At 43.0% G+C, this 22,337-nt stretch overlaps 1 protein-coding gene across 1 annotated transcript; it reads right to left on the bottom strand.

Moving 5' to 3' along the window:
- Positions 1–1,259: 1,259 nt before the first annotated feature.
- NAAA (N-acylethanolamine acid amidase) lies at positions 1,260–21,605 on the bottom strand. The gene is made up of 11 exons (XM_090266744.1): positions 21,362–21,605; positions 20,556–20,720; positions 16,959–17,085; positions 15,665–15,755; positions 11,154–11,230; positions 7,442–7,614; positions 7,235–7,297; positions 6,437–6,503; positions 6,007–6,035; positions 2,391–2,506; positions 1,260–1,795 (listed from the first exon to the last, which is right to left on the bottom strand). The coding sequence occupies exons 1-10, from the start codon at positions 21,568–21,570 to the stop codon at positions 2,431–2,433; spliced, it is 1,077 nt and encodes a 358-aa protein (XP_090122870.1). The 5' UTR covers positions 21,571–21,605; the 3' UTR covers positions 1,260–1,795; positions 2,391–2,430.
- Between the last annotated feature and the right edge of the window lie 732 nt (positions 21,606–22,337).

Genomic DNA, 22,337 nt, shown 5'->3' with positions numbered 1-22,337 from the left:
GAAGCAGAATATAAAATAAGTGTAGTGTAAGAAGCTTAACAAAATATACCAAAGCAAAAAACAAGATGCTATCAAAGAAAAAAAAAAAAAAAAAAAAAAGATCCTGGCAGGTTTGAAGAAGTACCAAATAGTCCATCTAAAATAAAAATACTTTCCTTGATATTTAAAAAAATCTATAAATCAATTGAAGATATATTTCTGATTTACTGGAAGGAAGACCTTTAAATAACTGAACTACATCATTGAGAGAGAAACCCATTCCTCTTACTCACCCCCACCCCCAAATTCCAGAGGGGCTGAGACACAGGATAGAAAAGGAGTCACATACATACTCAAGAGTTCAGAAGAGGATGCACGAGAATGTAGGAGAGCAATTCTTAGATGATAATCAAGCACTTTCTAAAACTGAATGAAAGAAATAAATTTGAAATTTGGAGAGCATAACAAATCCTTACCAGACTTAAAAAAAAAAAACAAACACAAATCTATACCTAGGCTCATCATAGTGAAGCCACGGGGCACAAGGGACAAAGATCTCAGCAGCAGCCGGAGATTTAGATTAGTTCAGTGACTGTCCTGCTTTAAAGCTCTCAAGAGCGTCACTTCACCCAGTTAAACTGAGGGCATCCCCCAAATTTCCATCCAAAACTACAGTATAGTTTCAAGAAAACCAGAAGGAACTGTGACTGATGCGTAGAAACTTCTGGTTAATCGCAGTGTGATGTGTCTGGCAAGAGTAAAATACTCTTGTTATTTGATTTTAAAAAGGGCAGGGATGAGGGAAATTTAGGGTGTTAATCCAACACTGCCTAAGAAGAGACATGAATGTTCTGGGTGTCCATAGAGGTGTGCAGCACCACAGACGGGTGTGCTCTGTGCCTGGCAGATGCTTTGCTCCAGGTGTGCCGTTACCTTTCCTTCTGCTGGTACACTAAACAGGAACATCCAATCAACTCCATTGCTCAGGCTTTTAGATTTTATGACTGCATCTCCAAAGAAGTTTCTTTCATATATATGTCAAAAAAATAAATAAATAAATAAGGAGCTGTGCACTCCTTTGAACCCTGACACTTAACATCTACAGGACCTGCTTCCTCGGAGAGGTGTTCAGAATACAGGGCGAAAACAGCACTAAATAGTTTGGAAATTTTTAGTTTCCTAACCAACATCTTTTTCAGTATTTTATTAATTAATGGTAAGTGACCATCAGAAATTATTTGATTGCATATTGCTTTTAAAAAGCAGTAAGAAAGCAGCAATTTAGAAAAAGGAGTATACCATGTTAGAAACATTATAAAAAACGAGAATCTCATCACATGGAAATACATGATCAAAGGTTAGACTAACAAATATTCAAACAAGCTCTATTCAAACGAGAGCTCTCCATTTCTTCAAGAAGAATCTTTTTTTCTCAGATTCTTCCATTAACACTTCATAATGAACAAAGAGCTCATTTCCTTGTAAGCTGAGGTATGGCAACATAGCTATGTTATGGTGAGAGGCTGGGCTATGGTTTGACTTCTGAGACCAATGATCTTTGAGTTGTTCAAGCCAGGAGAGACGAAGCTTGGGGAGGGGCGGGGTGCGGCAAACCGTACAGGGAAGCAAATGTAAGATGCCTGTTACTCGATTTACCAAAACAAGCTCCAAAGTGATCCTCCTGTTCCCCAGTTCACAAGGTTGAAAAGTTTAATGAGGAAGGAGGCTGTATTGTTCATAAAATAATACAGTCCTTTCATTTTGTTTTATTTTTTGAAGTGCAGTTCTTCAAGAATTTCATTTTTTAAAAAATCACCTGTAAGGGAAGAAAAAAATAAATACACTCAATTCAAACACTAATTTTTAACATTCCCATGATACGTGAATGACTATGTTTATTAGGCCAGGTTTACAAACTCCAGAAGATTGTTGCAATAGGCAATGGTGTCCATCAGTAGCTGGCTGTCCAGGTTTCAGGGACAGCAGAAAGGATTCCGGCTTTTTCCTCAAGTCCTTCCTCTCATTGATAAGCTCACTGATGCCCAAAACAAATTCTGTTGGTGTCCTTTGCCCTCAGTGTCTGTCTTATGCTGCAAAGGTGATGGGCCTACCTCACTGTTATCCTGGGGACACAGAAGTCTTACGAGATATTTTCCTCTCCATATAAGTGAAGAGATGACACCTTGCCCTGAGAGTAGGTTTCAATAAGGCATCAAAGGGCACTGGGCACCATACAAACAACTCAAAATAAATACCTAATATTGACATTCATCTGACACAACTGACAATCATATGTGCCAGAAGCCTGTCCAAAAATATCACATGTATATACATGTTAAGTATGCTATCATCTTCTGTGAGAAATACCAGCACACACCCACCCCTTCCCCACCAAATAAACTTTAGCAAACCTTTCGTAGCAGGTGAATTCACTCTTCTGCTTATTTCCTTTTAATCCAAGTTTCTGATCCTTGTCATGTACTTCTCTGGGTTGGCAGCGCTCATTACTGTAGTATAAATCGTGTAGCTGAAAATAATGAGAAACTTTTACATACACATCATTCCCCTAATATCCCAAAGAAGAAAAAAATACCAAGCCCTTCCCTAACACTTGGGACCTAGGACAAGAATACAACTAGAGGCCCACATATATTGGAATATTTAAAATTTTTAATTCAAGCAACCACACACTTAAGGTGTTCTTTTCTCCTATTAGACAACACTGTGAAAGGCCAAGTTCAATTAAAAACTCTCACGCGCCTCAGAGTTCCATGCTGTGGCAGTGAGGAAGAGCAGGCCTTGGCCCTCGCCTTGCTCTGCCCTACACTACAGGGGCACATATGTGGACACCTCTGCCTCTGCATTCAGGCTTCATGCATGGCCCCAGCAAACATCCTTGGCCCCCCACAAGGCACAGGATGTCCACCATGGCTGCATTCCACCCACAGACGTGGACCGCAAGGGCCCTGGAAATGGGCTTAGTGCTGTTTAGGCAAAGAATTCCAGGGTCCTGGGTACTTGAGCCAAACTGGTGGGCAAATGCCCCTGACCCAGAGGAATCCTCATATCTAGGGAGGGTCAGAGGAAGGCCAGGGCAGAGTTTCTAAAGCTCAGAGATCAAGACATGGGGCCCACTTGCCCAAATCTAAGGATGAAAAGTACAATGTCATTTACTCCAAATTCTGCATAGCAGGAAACCTGAACAACATGAGCCCCGGTGCGCGCACGCACGCGCACACACACAGGCCCCTTCCCTTCTCACTCCTCACCTAATTCTTGTGCTGCACACCAGCTGGAATGCATGTTCAAAGTATCTGGAGCTGGGTTGCTCAGGAATAGGCAGAACTAGTAGCCCTGGGCCCTACAGCTGAATCATATGTCCAGCTGAAAAAAGCACTATGAGCACATGCAGAGCTCGTCCAGGTGTAATGGATGTCCCCTGAAAAGGACTTTGGCTGCTTATTTACCATAGTTATAATTCTATTCTCCATCACAGTTTAAAATTTTTCTGTTTTCAGCCACTGGAGAAGACGGAGTTCTATTGCAGGTGAGTGTAATTTTGTAGCACAGCACAAGAGGGAAGCATAGAGCTAACTTCTGTTCAGACTTACTTCTATTAACCTCATATACAAAGGACCTGTGTTAATTCTGGCTCAGTAGTGATTATCCTTTAAATGTAATTCCTTGTGGGCTTTCAATTATACAATAGAGAAAAATGCTACTTTGTAAGCTGTTTATAATTTCTAACAATTTTCATTTCGACAAAACATTTCAGATGCCATTTAAACATTCACAGCCTTTAACTCAGTAACCCCACGCCTGGGAATTTAGGCAAGGGAAATATCCAAAAGGGGGGAAAATGCACAAATATGTTTATTTCAGAGCTTTAATAGAGAAAAAACTAACAACTGGGAAATCCTTAACTCAATTATACTACATTCAATTAGCTATGCAACTTTGTAAAATTATAGGGGTTATTGCTCTGGCTAGTGTGGCTCAGTTGGTTGGAACATCATTTTTTAAACTAAAAGATTGCAGGTTCGTTCGATCCCTGGCCAGGGTGCATAGGAGGCAACTGATCAATGTCTCGATGTCTCTCTCCCTCTCTCTTACTCTCCCCCTCCTTCTTCCTCTCTCTCTAAAATCAATGATTATATCCTCAGGCAAGGATTAAAAAGAATTATAGTGGTTATCTGCAGCATGGAAATGCTTTATTAAAACACAGAAAAATATTTTATTATAATACTAATTTAAAAAGATATAGTCATAAATTTTCACAACAGTAAGAACACAAATACAGGCTTTTAATCCCTATTTTTCAAATGAATATTAAAAAGGCAAAATTGTGCCCTACTAGAAGGGGTCCAGTCAGTGGTACATTTGGAGCTGGCTCCTACAGGCTGGTGAGAGCCAACTGTTAAATACGAAGGACGTTTACGGGCCAGTTGTAAGCTTGAAATAGGCCAGGTAGGAGTATTTACACCCTGGAAGCTAATAAATTAATAAATGCTACAGATTCGCGGGTTTTTGTTTCTCGCTCCCCACCAAACAGCTAGTTTACTAGCTTACCACCAGGTACCACTTGTTCCTCAAGCACCTCACTTGGTAGAGTGATAAAATACTGACGGGCCGGGTAATTTGGCTTTTCTGTATTTGGCTGTTAGAATACTGTTTATGGAATAAACATTTTAGCATTAATCTTTTTATCAGGCCATTGCAAAGAAACGTTCAAAGAGGTATTTTGAAGATATATTCCTATTATTGTACAAAGGAAAAAGAATAACTCCAGTTTTGAAAATGTCATTATACATAAGTCTTAAAGCATCCATATACAAAAGTTATTCTAGAGACCATCAGGGAAACTCCTATTTTGTGTTTGTGTAAAAGAGGATTGTTTCAAAGAAAAAAAATCAATTGGGTATTTGAAACTAAAAATCACTTTACAGGTTTTATCTGCATTAGGCTATTTCTTGAAGAATACTTTTTTTCTATCCTCACCTGAGGACATTTTTTTGTTTGTTTGTTTTAGAGAGAGGGAGGGAGGGAGAAGAGGGGCAAAGGGGGAAGAGAGAGAGAGAGAGAGAGAGAGAGAGAGAGCGAAACATCATTGGGTTGCCTTCTTGTACACGCCCCAACCAGTGAGCAAATTCACAACCTGGGAATGTGCCCTGACTGGGAATTGAACCTGCAACCTTTTGATCTATGGCACAAAGCTCCAACCAACTAAACCATACCAGCCAAGGCTTGAAGAATACTATTTTGATAGTCTTACTTTGGAGAACGCAGAAGTGAGAATGCTAAGTAGGAAATGCTGAATTTGGGAATTTACTGAAAGGAGCTAAAACTCTGTATTGACTTGCTTCCTCTTTTATTCTAGCATGTTAAGTCCTATCGCAAAAGCAAAAGGTGTCAGCGCTCCTAATGAGCTGGTCTTAGGTGTGAGTAAGGCCATCAGGCAACGCCTGGAGGGGGACAATGACCAAGCAGGCTAGTGGGAGACCTTCAGAGTTTCCTATACAGGTTTGGTGGAGGCTGCCTCTCAAATTTAACTAAGAGTTTCCTGTGGCTGTGGTAGTGACGGTCCAGTGGTTCTCTTCAGAAAAGAATCTGGGTAAAATCCCAGGTTGTAGATTATAAAGGGCATAAGAATTTAAATACTTAGCTAGGTGTGGGATGAGCATGGGGTGGCAGAACCTCTCCAGGAAGACCAAGGAAAGCCAAAGCTGTCTAGTTTAGTTCTAACAGTGAAAGCTACCAGTCCCGAGCTACCAGACTGCTGTAGGATGAAAACATCTCTTTGTTTTTCTTTACCTTTTTCTTCATGGACTTCTCACCTGACTTATATTTGTTTTCCTACCCTCCCCGTCCCCCCTTCCCGGCGCCAGCAGAATGCTAGTCCTGTGAGAGCAGAGACTGCTTTGTTCACAGCTGTTTCCAGAGCTTGGAGAAAGCCTCTTCCATAGGAGCCCTCACATCCCTGCTGAGCCAAAGAGCCCATGAGTCCACCTTCTGGGGTGCGTCACTTACTTGTTATAAACCGGAAACACAGACAAAACCTGCACAGGAAAATAATCATGTAATAATAACAATTAAAACAGGGAAGAAATACATGTAGAACATCCATAGGAAGAATAACACCACTTAACACTCTATCTCAGAGTGACAGACTTTTGAATCCTTTCTCCTTTGAAACAATGAACACACATTAATCACATCTGGACCTTTTTCTAACATGCAGAAAAACTTAGGTGACGATGCATACTTTGACCTATGCAGAAACAAGTTCAGAAAATGTCACCTGACATTTTTTTTAATGCTTTCAACCAGGTAAAAATTTTACTCTAGCATTTGCATTTACCACATGTGCTTGATTTCAGAAGAGAATATTTTCTTAAATCACTTTTAATAAAGACACCAAACATTCTGAGCAAAAACTGGACATCCCAATACAAGTTACCTGGAAAAGGGCCTCCAGGGTGAGGTTTGCCTGGCCCGTGACATTAAGGGCTTTGATGGCAGGTGTTCTGTAAGGACAATGGTCAAATGTCACTTGGCATTTCAGGAAACTCTGAATCCCACCAGTTCTCATTTTGGGAGTCTCTGGGCCAGGCCTAGTCTCATTATCTTCCTTTCCCCAAAACAGATCCTGGTCCCCAAGCAAGTTTCGTCCCTCATCCTAGACCCCCATAGTGGAATTAATTCAACCACCAGGCCCATGAGTCCCATCTGCTCAAGGAAGCTGGGCTGCTGAAAATGTATTGCTGCAGACTGAACAGTTGTTGCCCAACCCCGGGAGGGCAGGAAAGCCAAGGCGAAATGCCTGTTCTTTGGGGGCACACTGACTTACAATTATAGAAGTTTCAAAATTAGAAGGGACAATGAAAGCCCCTAAGTGGTTTATTTATTTAAACATGAAATATGTTTTCCTTCCCCCAAAAAGTCTTACATAGAAAACCATGAATCTTGCTCTGTCTATTCCTTTTACAGATGGGTGAACAGAGACCCAAAAGGCCACCCAGGTAGCCATGAACAGAGCTGGTGATAGAATTTAGGACTTCTGACCCTGAGGCCGGGGCCAATCTCACCCTCCCCAAATCTGACCAATTGCCAAGAGGCTCTCCCTTGTGTTCCCCACCACACACTACACTCTCCCATTCTGACTTAGCACTGGCAAGGGGTCCTCGTCAGTTCCTGTAATAGGAGGAGAACATTCTTCTGGCCAGAGGCAAATACTGCAAACCAGACAGGGGCCTACCTTCTGTCATCTTTCCGAGGTGCAGGCTTCCAGTGGTCATAATTTGTCTCAACTCGGAACCACCTACAATAGAGCATGTCATCTTATCTTAGCAAGGTCATTGGAGACATAACTAAAGACGGAATATATAAAAATAGAAAACACCGTTTCACCTATTTAAAAAAAGATTATTAATATAAAATGGCCAGAGCCTTTAATTCTACTTACGCTCCATTTAAAGGATCCAGAGGCCAAATGTCCACTGGGCCACTTCTGTTCCTCGTGATGACCACTCCTTCCCGGGGTGACGTGCCACCAACAATATAATATACATCAGCAATAAGGGGAGTCTTGGCCAATTTGTAAACAGCTGCTTCAAAGTTTTCTGCTTCGCTCAGAGTCTGAACAGAAAGACAAACCCACATTAGCATCATCATACATGTGAATATATTAAAATCAGTGAGTTGTATACTCCAAAAAGATTAATTATATTTATATACTTCAATTAATTATGCATTTACCTTATGACCCATCGATTCCATTCTTAAGTACTGACTCAAATGAAATGCATACATATGTTTACAAAAAGACTTGTACAAAAATTTCTATAGCAGACTTTTCATAATAACCTCAAACTGGAAATAACCCAATGTCTACTAACAAGAAAATCGATAAACTGTGGCATATTCATAGAACTGAGTATTCTCCAATAATAAAAGGGATGAACTAGCAACACAAAAAACATGGATGACTCTGAAAAACATTATGCTGAGTGAAAGAAATAAGGACCACATACTATGGTTTCATTTACATGAATTCTTGAACAGGCAAAACTTTCCTGTAGTGAAAGAAATTGAAGAGTGGTTTCCTGGGGGGAGGTTGTGAGTCAGAGGAGGTTTGGCATTGATTAGAAAGGACAGTAGGGAAATTTCCAGGGACTTAGAAATGTCTGAAGCTTATTTTGTTGGTGGTTACGGGGATGGCTATGTGAGTGTGTACAACTGTCAAAACACATTGAACTAAACTCTTAATATCTGTGCATTTCACTTTATGTAAAGTATATCTAAATTTTTAAAAATCATTTTGGTGTTCAGATTCCACTGGATAGATTTAAATTATAGTTTTATTTTTAAATATCAACAAGTCATAATACACTGGTTTTTCTGCAGCTTTTTAGTCTTCTGATGAAAAAATTTGGAAGTCATTTTAAAAATGTGTAAAGGACGCATAGTTTGTCAACATCTTTAAGGGAGTACCCAAGTAAAAAGTTTAGGAGAACTTTAAGTCCAGAGAGGCTAGATCATTTAGAGTAACACAAAGAAGGACCAAGCAGGCTGAGCCAGGCAGAGCCACATCCTTGTACCAGAGATGTGCTCTTGAAGACAAGCTTTCTGTGGCCAAATGACAATTTATATGTGGCGTGGAACTCTGCTAATAGGTCCTGTAAAGCAGATGTTCCTTTTATGTGTGTGTATAGCGCTACCTTCTAATGCATTTGTTTTACTAATTCAAAGTATTTGCCAATGGAGATTCTAAGCAGGGGGAGGGGACACACATCTAGAGCTGTAGAAAAGCATAATATTCTCTCTCATCTCAATCAGCTATTGTGGAAAAGTCTGGCCTACGACAAAGATTCTCTCCTTGACCAAACTCTAGCCAGTCCCCTCTGAGCCCTCCTCTTGACCAGGCCTTCATCCTGGTCATGAAGACTGGAACAAACACTAACATAGTTTCTAACAGCTCAAAGATACATCCCTATGATGACCCTAGCCTGGCTTATAGTGACTCCCCGAGAAAACTCAAGGCTGCTGTAGGGGAGCAGAATCTGCCACCCCAAAATATGTCCCTTTTCATAAGGATTATTTTAAGCTGCTTATTTTTAAGGAACAGCAGACATGGCAGAAGCTCTGAAAACCAGGTAGCAGTTACCCTTTTGTAAGAGACATTTCCATTTGCACGGGAACTCGCCACTTGTGAGGGTGTCTCCCTGACTGTGCCAGGACGAGAATATCTGAATCTCTGGAAACTGTTAGCAGTAGAGAAGGCTTGGACTTAAATATGCATAAAAATCTTACTTTTTTTTTTAAATTAAAAAAAAATATTTCAATTGCAGTTTATGTTCAATATTATTTTGTATTAATTTCAAGTGTACACCATAGGGGTTATGTTACAGAAACAGGGGAGTCCAAAAACAAACCCCAGAGTTTGCGGCTGGGAGATAGGGAGCAGGAAGCAGCTTTCAGGATGCCCTTGCATGCCTGGAGCTAGTGGCTGGAAACATTGTTGCAAAGATCCACTTTACTTCCAAGACTCAGGAAGATGGGAGGGATCTTGGACTGTGGGCTTGTACGGAAGAAGCAGACAGAGCCTATGTAGGGTTCTGTGAATGGTCAGAACTGTTTGCAACACCCACTGCGTGAGAGGACGGAGGGGGAGAGAGGAGGCAGGGAGGAAGAGAAGCAGCTGTGGACATATTTTGTGCTGGCTCTGGCTCTAGGAGGCTCTCTCTCTCTGGCTCTCTCTGGCCCTCACGCCCTTACTCTCTGGCTCTTGTGGGCTCCCTCCATCTGGCTTGGAGAAGGGATCTCCAGGCTGCTTTAAGAAGAGGCTGTTGCCATGCGGTTTTGAGAAGGAGAGGAGATCCATGCGGTTTGCAGGAAGAAGGCAGTTTACAAGGAGGCTGAGAATCCAGGCGGTCCTGCATTGAGAGCTGGAGGGCACCACAGCACAGAAAGGACCTCCCCAATCAGAACTGAGTGATTGGCAGCTACTGGTAAAGCTGAACTGTGCCTAGGAAGTAGGGAAACGGTGTTTCTGACTTTCCTAAGACTGGCCAGGTCTGGGAGGGGGAGGCAGGACTATGTGTAAATAAACAATTCTTTTTCTTTTCACCAAACTCTGGTATTCAGAGTTATAATTCTGGCGGCGGGCAATCGGGCCCCTAACTAAACAGCCCGTGGGTTTTGTTTCAATCAAAGCAGCCCAAGGGTTCTGTTACAGTTACACAGTCATATACTTTACAAAGTGTTACCCCTGATATTTCCAGTACCCACTTGGCACCACACATAGTTATTACAGTATTATTGACTATATTTCCTATGTTGCATTTTACATCCCCATGACTATTTTGTAACTGCCAGTCTGTTAAAAATCTTAACTCTTGTTTGCTGTGCTTTTCCTGGTTCCCTCCCATAACTGAGTCCCACCCCCAACATTTCCTTTGGTCTTAAGTTGAATGTGGTATTTAAGGTAATGGCTTCCACCATTTTGGTAAGAGTCACATATTTTTCCTGGGTGTCTTCTGTGTACACAGGAGGTAGAGAAGTTACTAAACTTTAATTTTTTTTTCTCCTGCTAATCTGTCTCATGCCAATTTGATTATTACATCAGTCAGAAGAATCTAGAAGAGTAGATGGAAATTTTTCCTCCCTGGACATTGCCCAAAAAACTTACTGTTTATTCCAGCCAACACCTGAAGACAGGGCCCCTGTCTCCCAGTCTCTGCCGGAGGGAAGGCGCCTAAGAGCATATTCAGACAGGTTTTATAGGAACAGCCTCTGTTTTCAGCTTTCTGTAAGTTGTTACTTCTCTGACTGTGCTGCGCTCCCCCTCACCCCTCCCTATCCTCTCATTCTACCTTTAAAACACCAAGGCACCTCCGTACAAATTGAAGTTGAGTTCAGTTCACGCTGGACACCTTTCCCTATTGCAGTGTTATACTATAGACTAAAATCTGTCCTTACCAGTGTCCGGCTTTGTCTATCTTTGATACGCACGATCCAAATGGTTGTTAGGCACTTCGCAAACTTTGAGATGCTTATCCTTTTCAGGAGCTTCTTCCATTAAGAACAACATTGTGCAATGACAGAGGACCACAGCAGGAACACAGTTTAGAAAATGAAGTTAGGGGTGAGGTGAGCTCAGCAGTCAATATACTCACAGTGCGGATAAGCCAACTGATCGGAGAGTGTCTCTGAAAAAAGGCAGCGATCACATTCTCCCACCACCAGCCATTATCTGCCGAGTTGAAGGAAAAATAAATATACACACAAATTGCTGCCACTTAAAAAAATTCCTTACATGTATTTTCTTTCCCGTAGCATAAGCTGGTGGGGGAGGAAGGCTGGTGGATGAAGAGTGATTTTACTAGCATCCAGTTTTTGAAGATGAAGCGAAAAGCATTGTTTCCAGGCACCAAAGATTCTGTGTTCTGTGTATGTGCATGTGCCATGTATGTGGGTATCACATCTATATACAGGATTTCTGGCGCCTGGACACAATGATAATTATGTTAAAGGAAATCACTCTATGAACTACCTCAGGCAAAATAAAATGATAGAGCTACCAGGAGAAGTGGCTCAGTAAGTATCAGGAAGAATGTAGAGAAGATATTATCTTCCAGAACCTTTAAGTTTGATTTGGGCCCACATCTTTAAAAAAATACAAATTTACAATTATTTACCAAAATTACTTTTTAACATCTTTAAAAATCTTTGTAGGGAATTTACTTTCAAAGAATAGTTTTTATTCAAGAAATAAGCATTGAATATCGACTACGTGGTTGTTCAGACAGAGCTGACTCCAATTTGAAAAGCTGACTCCATTTGAAACTAATCTGCCAGAACCCTCAACCCCCTGCCCTTTTCCCTGGGGGGACTTGGGAACGTATACAGAGGCTCCCGGTTATTCACGGACTGCCATTAACCTTCCTCCACCATTTAGTCCTTCCTCAGAGGCAAGGTGCCCAAAGGGCAGATTGTCCTCAATGTTATCTGTTAACTCACCCTGGTGCACAGTGCCCACTATCTGGTCCCTTTGTTTCCCTAGATCACCACCACATTCCTTTTGGAGTATGCAGGTCCATTTATTAGGGGTCAAAAACAGGGGGTCTGGGGGATGATCCATTTTTTCCTCTAACACCCTGGACAACATTTCTGTAAGTTCTCTATTAAAACTCTTTAAACAAACAAGCTGGACTTGTCTGCTTTATTCTCTGGCCTCTCAGCTCCTTCGGCATTTGGGGGCTACATTCCCTATACATCTTTTTTATGAAACAGTGCCATACCCTGACTTGGTCTAGACTCTTAAATTTAACAGTGAACAGAAGAAAGTAGTATACTGGGGAAAGAGTGGAGAAATAAAATGGAGTCACTATAGTCAAGCTGCTAAATTACTAAAACGAAGTAGGCTGAGGCATGAAGAAACGATTCTGTTCCTACTTTAAGTAGCCAGGGAACTTAAACTTTTGAACTTTTTAGTAGTGTATCAGTGCCGGGGTAGATAGATAGGTAGGTAGATAGATAAACAGATACAGACAGACAGACAGACATAGGTATATAGATATATACTATAGATAACCCTGTGAAGAACTTAGAAAAGAATGTCCACATGTCCAGACAGACTGACATCCATTATCCAGACCCTGACACCTATAAGATAGGCATCTCTGACCAATCCAGAAGCTAAAAATGCAGGACTCATTCTTCTCAAGAATGTACTTTTTACTATAAAAAAACTCTTTTCTTTCTTCTTCAGAACACTCTGGGTGTTGTCTAGCTGTCTACCTGGTTTGCACCCTTGAATACATTTTTGCCATTTATTTCTAAAAAGCCTCCTGACTCTTTTGTGCTCAGATGACCCAACCATTAAACAAACAAGATTTGAATAACTAACAAAGAAAATAAGACAGAATAATGTAATCATGAGTGACAAAGGAAGATTTCTTTCAAGGAGAATGTAAGGACAGCCTCTCTGAGGTGTGGACATTTGAGCTAAGATGAGCTGAGCATTCTGGACAGAAGGCATGGGTGTCAGGGAGCTGAGGAAGGAACAAGGTTGACAGATGTCAGGAACAGAAAGAATGCTGGTGAGGTGCAGGTGGAGGGAGGGAGAAGGAAGCAGACATAAGATGAGGTACAGAAAGTGATCGTGTGGAGCTCTGAGTTCAGAGTCAGGACTTTGGATTGGTTATAAGTGAAATGGAAAGTCGCTGTAGATTTTAAACAGAGGAACAGCCTGATTGTACCAGCTGCTAGACAAAGACATAATTATATCGCTGGTTCGATTCCCAGTCAGAGCACATGCCTGGGTTGCAGGTTGGGTCACCAGTTGGGGGTACACAGGAGGCAACCACACATTGCTGTTTCTCTCCCTTTCTCCCTCCCTTCCCCTCTCTCTAAAAATAAATAAATAAAATCTTTAAAAGAAAGAGAAAGAAAGAACAAAAGAAAGAAAGAAAGAAAAGAAAGAAAGAAAGAAAGAAAGAAAGAAAGAAAGAAAGAAAGAAAGAAAAAGAAAGAGAGCAAAGAAAGAAAGAAAGAAAGACAGACAGTAACTATAGAAGGGTGAGAAGTAAGGAGACCAGAGGAGCAGGGGCTGCGCAGAACAGGTGTGATGGCCACGAGCCTAGCAGCGAAAGTAGACAGAATGTGCAGGGACAGTCTAGTTTTGGTGGCAGAGCTGCAAGACTTGAGGAGTGAGGGGTCAAAGAATTCTCCTGATACAATTAGCTGAGTAGAAGGGAAGAACAGATTTGGGGGGACACAAGAAAAGAAGGAAAGAAAAAGGCAAGAGATCTGTTAAAGCACGTTTGGTTTGAGACTTAGTAGACACCAGAGTGGAGATGGTGGTTGGATGCTCTAATCTGGGTGTCAGAGGAGGTTGGGCTGGAGATGGGGCAGTAGCAACACCTGCTTCTATGGCCCTGACTCTGTGCCAGGCACTGCTCTTAGTACTTCACGTACATGAACTCATTTCATCTGCATTCCAGATGAGGAAGCTGACTACAGACAGGGTAAGCACCTTCGTCATGGTCACCCAGCAAGGAAGTGATGGCACCAAGATATAAACTGAGGCAGGCTGGCTCGAGTCTGAGATTTCAACTGCTGGGTGGTTAGTTAGGGCTCCTCATACTCTACACTGTTAGTCCTCATCTCCTTCCCCAGCATGGTTAGAGGCACTGATGGCACTCTCCATAAAGCCCAGAAACTGAACTGAGTATCTTATCTCCACTGACCAAGAGATGTTCCCTTATTGTTCAGGCATTTCAACTCAATCTTAGCAGATTAAAATACAGTTTTCATTCAAACAAAGTTTTAAAAAGTTTTTAAAAAGCAATTTGACAGTGTTTAATTAACTGCATACGTTACAAAATAACTCGATTATTTTAAAATTGCTCATACCATCGGTTCTACCAGTTAAAACAACTTGAGTTGCAAAATGACGAAAACAAAGCCCATCTTTTTACTAAACACACATGTGTTTACAGACATTCTGTGTAAAATCTTAATAACTGTCATGCTGTGGTTGGAGAACCACTTGAGAACCAGTCTCACTCATAGCTGACAGCTGAGAAAATGTTAAAGAAGTACATTAGAATAAAAGAACTGATGACTATACTCAACCAGTAAAGTCATCAGTAAAGCCTTATTTATGTCTGAAGATAAGAATAAACCTAACCAAAGGAAACAACAACATCAGTGACCAACACTAAACTTTAAGAGATTCCTTGTGTATGTCTTTTTTACTCAGCTGCAAGTTCCTGAAGTCAGAGACAAGAGTTTGTCTGTCTCTAGGCATCGCACATACTGTGGAACTAAATGACATCCCTGAGATTCTGAGAATGGCAGTGGGACTGTATAACAAACAGTGCTTTGGGCCAGGACCCGTGATATTGATTTGGCAACCACCTGCCCCACCTATTAGCTGTCATTCCTTCTCATAGCCTCAGCTTCCTCCTCTGCACAATGAACGGGCTTAATAATATCAGCCCTGCCTGTTGCAAGGCTCTAACAAGGAAACTTATGAGAAAGTACACAGTAAATGTAAAATGCTTTCCAGATGTTGCCTATGGAAAGCCATCATGTAGCCTCTAGATTACTGCAATAGCTTCCTAACAGTCTTCTGCTTCCAACTTAAGCCAATACAGATTGTCTCTACAGAGCAGCCTAAGTGATAGCTAAAAATAGAAATCAGATTTGTTCACTCCCTGGCCTAAAATCCTTAAGGGCTTCCATTGGGCTTAAAATCCAAACTCTTCCCCGTGACACTCACCATGGCCTCAGCCTTCCTCTCCGCCTTTCATGTCACTCTCTCCTTACTCCATGCTGTAGCCACACCACTGGGATCCATCAGGATGGTCTTTCCACAGCCGATACAGACCTGGCTCCTGGATCACCTGAGTCAGTCCTTCCCTGACCCTCTAGCTGTAGTTACCATTCTACCTCCCCCCTCCCTGCACTCGATCACATCGTCCTGTTTTACTTTCTTGGTAGTGCTTACAACTGCCTGAGTCATCTTCCTTGCTTGCATGCACACTGCCCGTCTAACCTCACTTGGATGCAAGTCCCTGCCATCAAGTGTAGTAGGTGTTCTTCTATGTGGTTGGTTGGGTGAGTGAACGAAGGACTTGGATAAAACTGAACAAGGAAGTAGCTTGAAATGCTTGATTACCTCGTTCATCGCCAGAAATTGTAAACTTGTGTGGACTCTGACCAGTCCATAACCCCACATAGCCAATAAAAGTGGTTCCTGTGAATACAATCTGAAATCAAGAAATAAGGCATCATTTTATCATTCCAACCAAATACACTTGAAATCACCTTATTTTGCCCCATCATTTCATGGATTTTTCTTCTTCAAAGGTTCCAACATAATAGAATAAAAACTCTGAAATAGCCTTCTAGAAGATTTAACCTTGGTTAGATCTCAGTGGACCTTGGGTGGGAAAAAAAAGGGTAAATCTTTATTTTCACTAACCTCTAACTGAAATTTCACTTGTTCTGTAATAAATACATGCAACATACCATGTCATCATAGCAGTGTCTGTGATTCTGTCACCAGCAGAAATTGCAGATACTTTCACATATGTAATGGTATCATATCTATTTTGCTATGCTGTACATACCATTCACACTTATCACCACCCTGAAATTATGGTAGTTATCAGAGTCACTGCCAAATTTACTATTTAATGTGTTAAGAAAAAAATATAATATTGAAATGGCTATATTTCAACATAATGGGTTTTCTTCATAATCCCATGCATTTTATTTTATATATTATAAAACATAATTAGGAGAAGGACTCAACAGGCTTCACCAAAGGGGTTCCCACAAAAAGAAGATTAAAAAGCTCCATCCTAGAAGTAGCAATATGTGGGAAACCCTGTGCTGTTTGAAATTTTTAATGAGAAATAATTTTTTGTTTGTAAAAGCAGATGACCAAATGAGTATCTAGAAAATGAGTTTTTCATATTTGTGACTCAACCTCTAAATGTAAAGAATAAACGAGCCTTGGCTGGTGTGGCTCAGTGGGTTGGGCATCCTCTGGCAAACCAAAAAGTCACCAGTTCGATTCCCAGTCAGGGCACAGAAGTGGGATTCAAAGCCAGGACTCTGAGACCGAAGTTGGATATTTCTAGCCCTTACACCATACAGCCCCTCCCTATTCCAGAAGCAGCCTGAACATGGGAAAGCAGAGGAAAGAGCTAATTAGGCATCACAAGTGGGCAACAGATCAGATCCTCATAGAGATTTCCATAAGGAATATGGATTGACCTCTCTAACTAGATGCTTAATAATAATAGATGACACTTCTTTCTATAAGCATAATTGATGTAAACTTAAGATAATTTACATCAGTTATCTTAAACTGATAACACATTTAAATAGCAGGCCACCCTAATGATTGCTAGCTTGAGTTAGCAAGTCTCAGATTTTGGAATCTCATGCTGTACAGACCATACCTGCCCATTCTTTAAGAACTGCACATTCAGGGTCATCTTGCGTAAGAAATCCCCAAATGGATAATCCAGATTCCGGCCGTGGTAAATGTGGCCTCTGGAGTCTTGAGCCACAATACTGGTGCAGAATCTGAGAAAAGGGGAAAGTCCAACAGGAATGAATGAGAAAAATAAGAAAAAAGAAAAGTTTTCCATTTTTAAGATAAGTCCTTAAAATAAAACACAATTATTACTCCTTACAATGTGCACATAAGCTATATAATTCCTGGACAAGACTATGTAGTCACAAATTCAAGATGAAAATATAATTGGACACAGTTCATCGGTGTTTAAAGTTATTAGAACTTTGCCCTTGGCACATACGATATTGAAAACATACTGAAGGAGAATTTCATTCTAAATCTAAATTTGAAATTGAACCATTCTGGGCTCAGCTAGAACTGAGCTTTGCTTATTCCTCCGCATTTCAGAATGTAGTCTATTTAACACATCATTCAAAGCTTGCTCAAGATCACCTCTCTGGTCCATGAATTTCTAAAAGCAAGTAGAATGATCAACTCTTAGCAGCTTGGCACTTTTCCTGTCCCCTTTAGAGAAAAGGATCATTTAAAAAATCTCAGCCAGAGAGAAGTAGTTTGAGGAAAAGAGGAAGAGGTGTGGTAAGATGTCTAAATGTTCATATTCTCTGAAGATATATGTGAAAAAATATTTACAAACAGCACCTCTAATCCTGGGGTTGGGGGGAAGATGTATGTCCACACAAAACTGAGGGGAAAACCTGGAAGAACTGATGGTCATTTGTGAGTAAAAGGATGTGGTTAATTTCACTTTTCTATACTCACTAATTTTCTAGAATGATTACATATTACCTTTATAATTAGGAGAAAACAAATGTTACTAAATTTTTTTGTTTGTGTAAAGAAGGAAGCTTGGTTAGGTTTTCATTTTTTTCAAGGTTTCTGATCTCAATTTCAGAGTTCATGTCAAGGAGGAAACTGAAAAAACACCGGCTGTGGCTAAAGCAAAGTTTGTAGGATCTCTCTCAAAGATGATTTTTCAAAACCGGCAAGACTACAATACTTCCATGTCATGCTCCAATGTTTTTGCATGAGGTAGCCCACAAGCGCAGGGGACAAGGGAGCCGGGCTCCACTTTGGGAGAGGCACTGGAGACACACGTGCTTTTAGCAGCAGCTGGGACCACTCACCACGCACCTGACTTTCAGCAAGTTGTTCCCCTGAGGCTTGGTTTCCACATCACCACAGGTAACACCATCTCCAGTGCCTGTCACCCAGCAGGCTCAATATAGGGTAGCTAGTCTTATCCTGATTCAAAAAGCTTTACATCAGAAATGATGATAAAACATCTCCTTTGTTAATGCTAGTGGAGTCTCACTGTGTTTTGTATTGTCAGACAATTCTATATATACTGAATTTTTCACTCCATAATATGCACTTTCTCCCCGCAAAAAAGTAGGGGGAAATGTTTGTGCATCTTACGGAGCAAATATTGCATCACATACCGTGGTGTATATTACCTGACCTGTCATCTGTGGTGACAGCTGTTAGAAGAGGAAGCATAGGGCCATGTGAAACCTCTGGGGATGCTTTAATGTCCCACTTTACTGCTGAATCTCAGGGCATCTGGTCAGTTGCCATCCGCCTCTGCCCATCACCCGGGACCTGGGAGAATGCAGAGAGTCGCCTGACTCTCCCAGCTACAATGCTGACCTGTTGAATCAGCTGAGGCTGATAACAGGTATGAGGCACAGTGCCAATTGTCTTTGACACTGGGTGGGGTCTGTGTCAGTAGAACCACCTCCAATCACCAATCACTGTGTCTTAAGCTCCACCAATGATGAGAGACAGATGGGTGGAGCTGAAGTAACATGTTCTTGGCTGGTTACTGGCGCCATTAGATGCTACAGCTGTCTCGTGTACCTCCATACTGTTTCCAGTGCACACCAGATTTCCCTGTGAGGAGGCCAGCAGTAACTGGGTGAGCAGTCATAAATGCTGAAGTTTGTAGTATATAAAGGGAGTTATGGTGGGGTCACTATTCTAGTGGTAACACAGGCACTGAGGGGATTAAGGGGTATCACTAGCCATAACAGGCCCTAGGGGTAGTCCGCCAAAACCTTTAACTAGGATAGTGATACTCTCAGTGACCGTTACAACTAGTGATGCCTCTTAACTCCCTCAATGCCTGTTATTAAAGGCCCCTATAAATTCTGACACTAGTGATGATGAGTTCTTGAGGTTCCCAGAAAACTAGAAGAGTATGTGAACCTTAAAGTCTCTCCTCATTTGTTAATGTCAGTGATGATGGTTCTTAATACCGCAGTTGACTGATGTTCACTTCACATTGTTGAAATATTATTGTTCTATTTTATTAAATATTTTAGTATACCATTTGGTTCAGAATATTTTTTTTCTTGTTTTCCTCTTATAAACCTAGGTGTGAATTATGGTCAGGTGTGCCTTATAGTGCAAAAAATACAGTACCCTAATATCACATCCCAAAGTTAGAATGTTCTTACTAGTACTTTTGCTTCAGTGACTCCAACAAAAGAAAATGAAAATGAACATGAAAATTGATTTTTTTTTTTTCACTGAGAAAACCAGAACAGAGAGAAGGTGGGGGTAGGGGATCAAGAATGGCAAGATTAACTTAGTTCCACTGAAAAGCACTTTAACAAGTTTGTGTCCTATCTGTCTTAAAACATGTTCCTAAAAAGAAAAGCAGTCACAGTACATCTGAATCCACTCTGCCTAGCCCGGGTGGCATAAAGTTTTATTATCCCAAGAACTTTTTTCATCATCTTTTGGCAGCCAGAAACAATTAAATATCTCCAAGATGTTACCAGATAAGGCTGGTCTGGTAGCAAAACAGTTAAATCCTGAAGGCAAAAACCAGGTCAAACCTCTTAATTCCAGGACCTGTTAATGAACCCCTGGAGACTTCAGCCCCCACCCCCACTCCCCCACAACCCCCCTGCACTTTGCCTAGGATCAGCCAGGTACTGCGCAGCGCTTTCCTGTTTGCGGGTCACATTTTCTCACATCCACTCAGCCTACCAAATATTAGCTGGTCTTATTCGCCATAACCATGTTCCCTGTGACCCCAGCCCTGGAGGAAACAGACTGGGAAAGAGGAGTCAGGGTCACTAGCTATGACAGATGGCGGGGGGTGGGGGATGCAGGGGACAAATCAGTGCTAGGACAACACTCTGCATTATAAGGCTGGAGGGTCACTGAGTTAACTAGAAAGTCCAGATGAGAGTGGGCGTAGTTTCAAAAACTTCCTGGAAAGTACACCTTGAGCAGAGTTTCAGAAGTGGGCGCTACCTGGATTGGTGGAGGGAGGAAAAGGGGCTTCGGGTAGAGGAGAGGTTCAGTGTTGAGGTCAGAGAAGCTGCTTGAAGCGCATGCCTGAGCTGCAGCTCAGATTTACCCAGAGAAGGAAAGAGGAAGTGTTGGGGGTTTCTGGGCAGCTCAGTCACCTGTTTATATCACACTGAAAACATGTCTGTTCCCACCCAGATGTGGCAGGTGATACTGGCAAGCCCACGTTTATCACGCAGCGGGGGCACTCACTCACGCGGTGAACTCGTAGGCCAGGTTAACGAGGAGGCAGTCGGCCAGGCTGAAGTTCAGGACATCGCACATGCCACGGATCTCGTCGGTGTAGGGCTGGGGCAGCGAGCCTTCCAGCTCCTCGACCGCCTTTCGCATTACTGCGTGAACCCACTTGGGGACCGTATCCCTAGAAACGAAAAGCAAGCCACGATAGTGTCTGGGTTCAGACATTGGAGGGGTGCGAGTGCGTGTGCCTGGGGGGTTGGGGTTACCTAAGGCTCTCATCCTTAGGGGTGAGTGCTCGATTCCTTCCTCCCCCAGGGAGCAGACAGCTCAGGTCCTGCATCACCCGACTCACAGCCCCCAGGAGAGAAAAAGAAAACTTCCGCATTAGTAGAGAGGGTGACAGAGCATGGTCCCCAAAGGGGCGGACTTGGGGGGCCCGCGAAGCCCGCAAGGAGGGCGTGGACCGCGTCCCCTACGCAGTAGCTGAGCGGCCAGGGCAACATCTCGCGCGCCACCCTGTCCTGGAATGTTTTGAGGACGGGCGTGCCACTGGTGACACGAACCTGAAAGCCAAGCCCGACGCTCCGGATCATCCCCAACCTTGACGCTGCCTAGAGCAGCGGCAAATGCCAGTTCTGGTCTCCGCCAACCCCTCCATACCCCAGAGGCCGGGGTGAGGGGGGTGGGGTGCAGGGCAAGGCTGTCTCAGAGGGAGGGAAGGGGTGAAGAGTCTGGGTTCAAGCACACTGGGCCGCGCGCGTCTGGGCTTTCCCGCACTCGGACCCGGGCCGACTGTCCCGGCAGACCTCGTCCCGCGCTCACCCGAGGATGTGCGCCATCGTGGCGCGCAAGAAGTCCAGGTCGAAGTGCCGCAGCACCGGCAGCCAGCGCAGCTCAGGGGCTACGTCCAGGCTCACGTTGAAGAGCGGCGGGGCTGGGGGCACGGCGGCGGCAGACACCCCGGCCTCGGCCAAAAGCAGCAGCAGCAGCAGCGCCGGCACGGGGTGCGCCCCCAGGCCCGCAGTTTGCATGGCTCCGGCTGGGCGGCCACAGTTAGGACCTCTGCGGCCACAGTTAGAACCTCTACGGCCACGGCCCGCGCCCCACGAAGCACTGAAGGAGGAGGAGCCGGGGCGGTGCCGGGCGGGCTGGAGGCGGAGCCCGTGCTCGGCCTGACCAGCCGGGTCACCCGTGACCCGGATCGGCCAGATCCGCTGCTACAGCCCTGCTTCCCCGGAGCTTCCACCCCTCCCGCCCGCACCGCGGCCGGAATCCCGCTGCGCTCTCCCTCCCGTGGGGGCGCTAAATTTTGAAGGCTGAGGCTGCTCAACCCCACTCCCTCCCTACTCCTTCTCACCCGCGTGAGTCAGGAGGCTGTAACCTGTGGCCTCGAGAGGGTTAAGAAAATGATTTTCAGTAGCGAAGTGGCAGCAGGAGAGTCCTAATGTGGTAGAAGGGGACCAGTCCCTCTCTCTTTGCCTCATTTTCTCATTTTAAATTCTAAAAATGTTTATCTGGATTTTATAAGGGGAAAGTGTGTGTGTGTGTGTGTGTGTGTGTTCACTTCTTTTATGTTAAAAAAGAAAAACTTTAAAAGTTACACTGGCATGCCAAGTATTTTTGCTGACTCTATCTCATGTAACCATCAAAGAAAGCCCTAAGACAGGTTCCACTAACTCATTCGTTTTTCTGGTGTGGAATGTGAAGCTTGTAAAGGTTAAGCTGCTTAAGGTCACACAGCTAGGTGGTAAACCTTTGCACTGGCCTCCACCCAGGTTGTCAGAATCCAAACTCCACC

Source organism: Furipterus horrens, unplaced genomic scaffold (assembly GCF_987537825.1).
Source record: "Furipterus horrens unplaced genomic scaffold, mFurHor1.1.pri manual_scaffold_2, whole genome shotgun sequence".
Classification (NCBI taxonomy): domain Eukaryota; kingdom Metazoa; phylum Chordata; class Mammalia; order Chiroptera; family Furipteridae; genus Furipterus; species Furipterus horrens.
The sequence above is the reverse complement of the archived record's forward strand: the minus strand, read 5'-3'. Positions and strand labels throughout refer to the sequence as shown.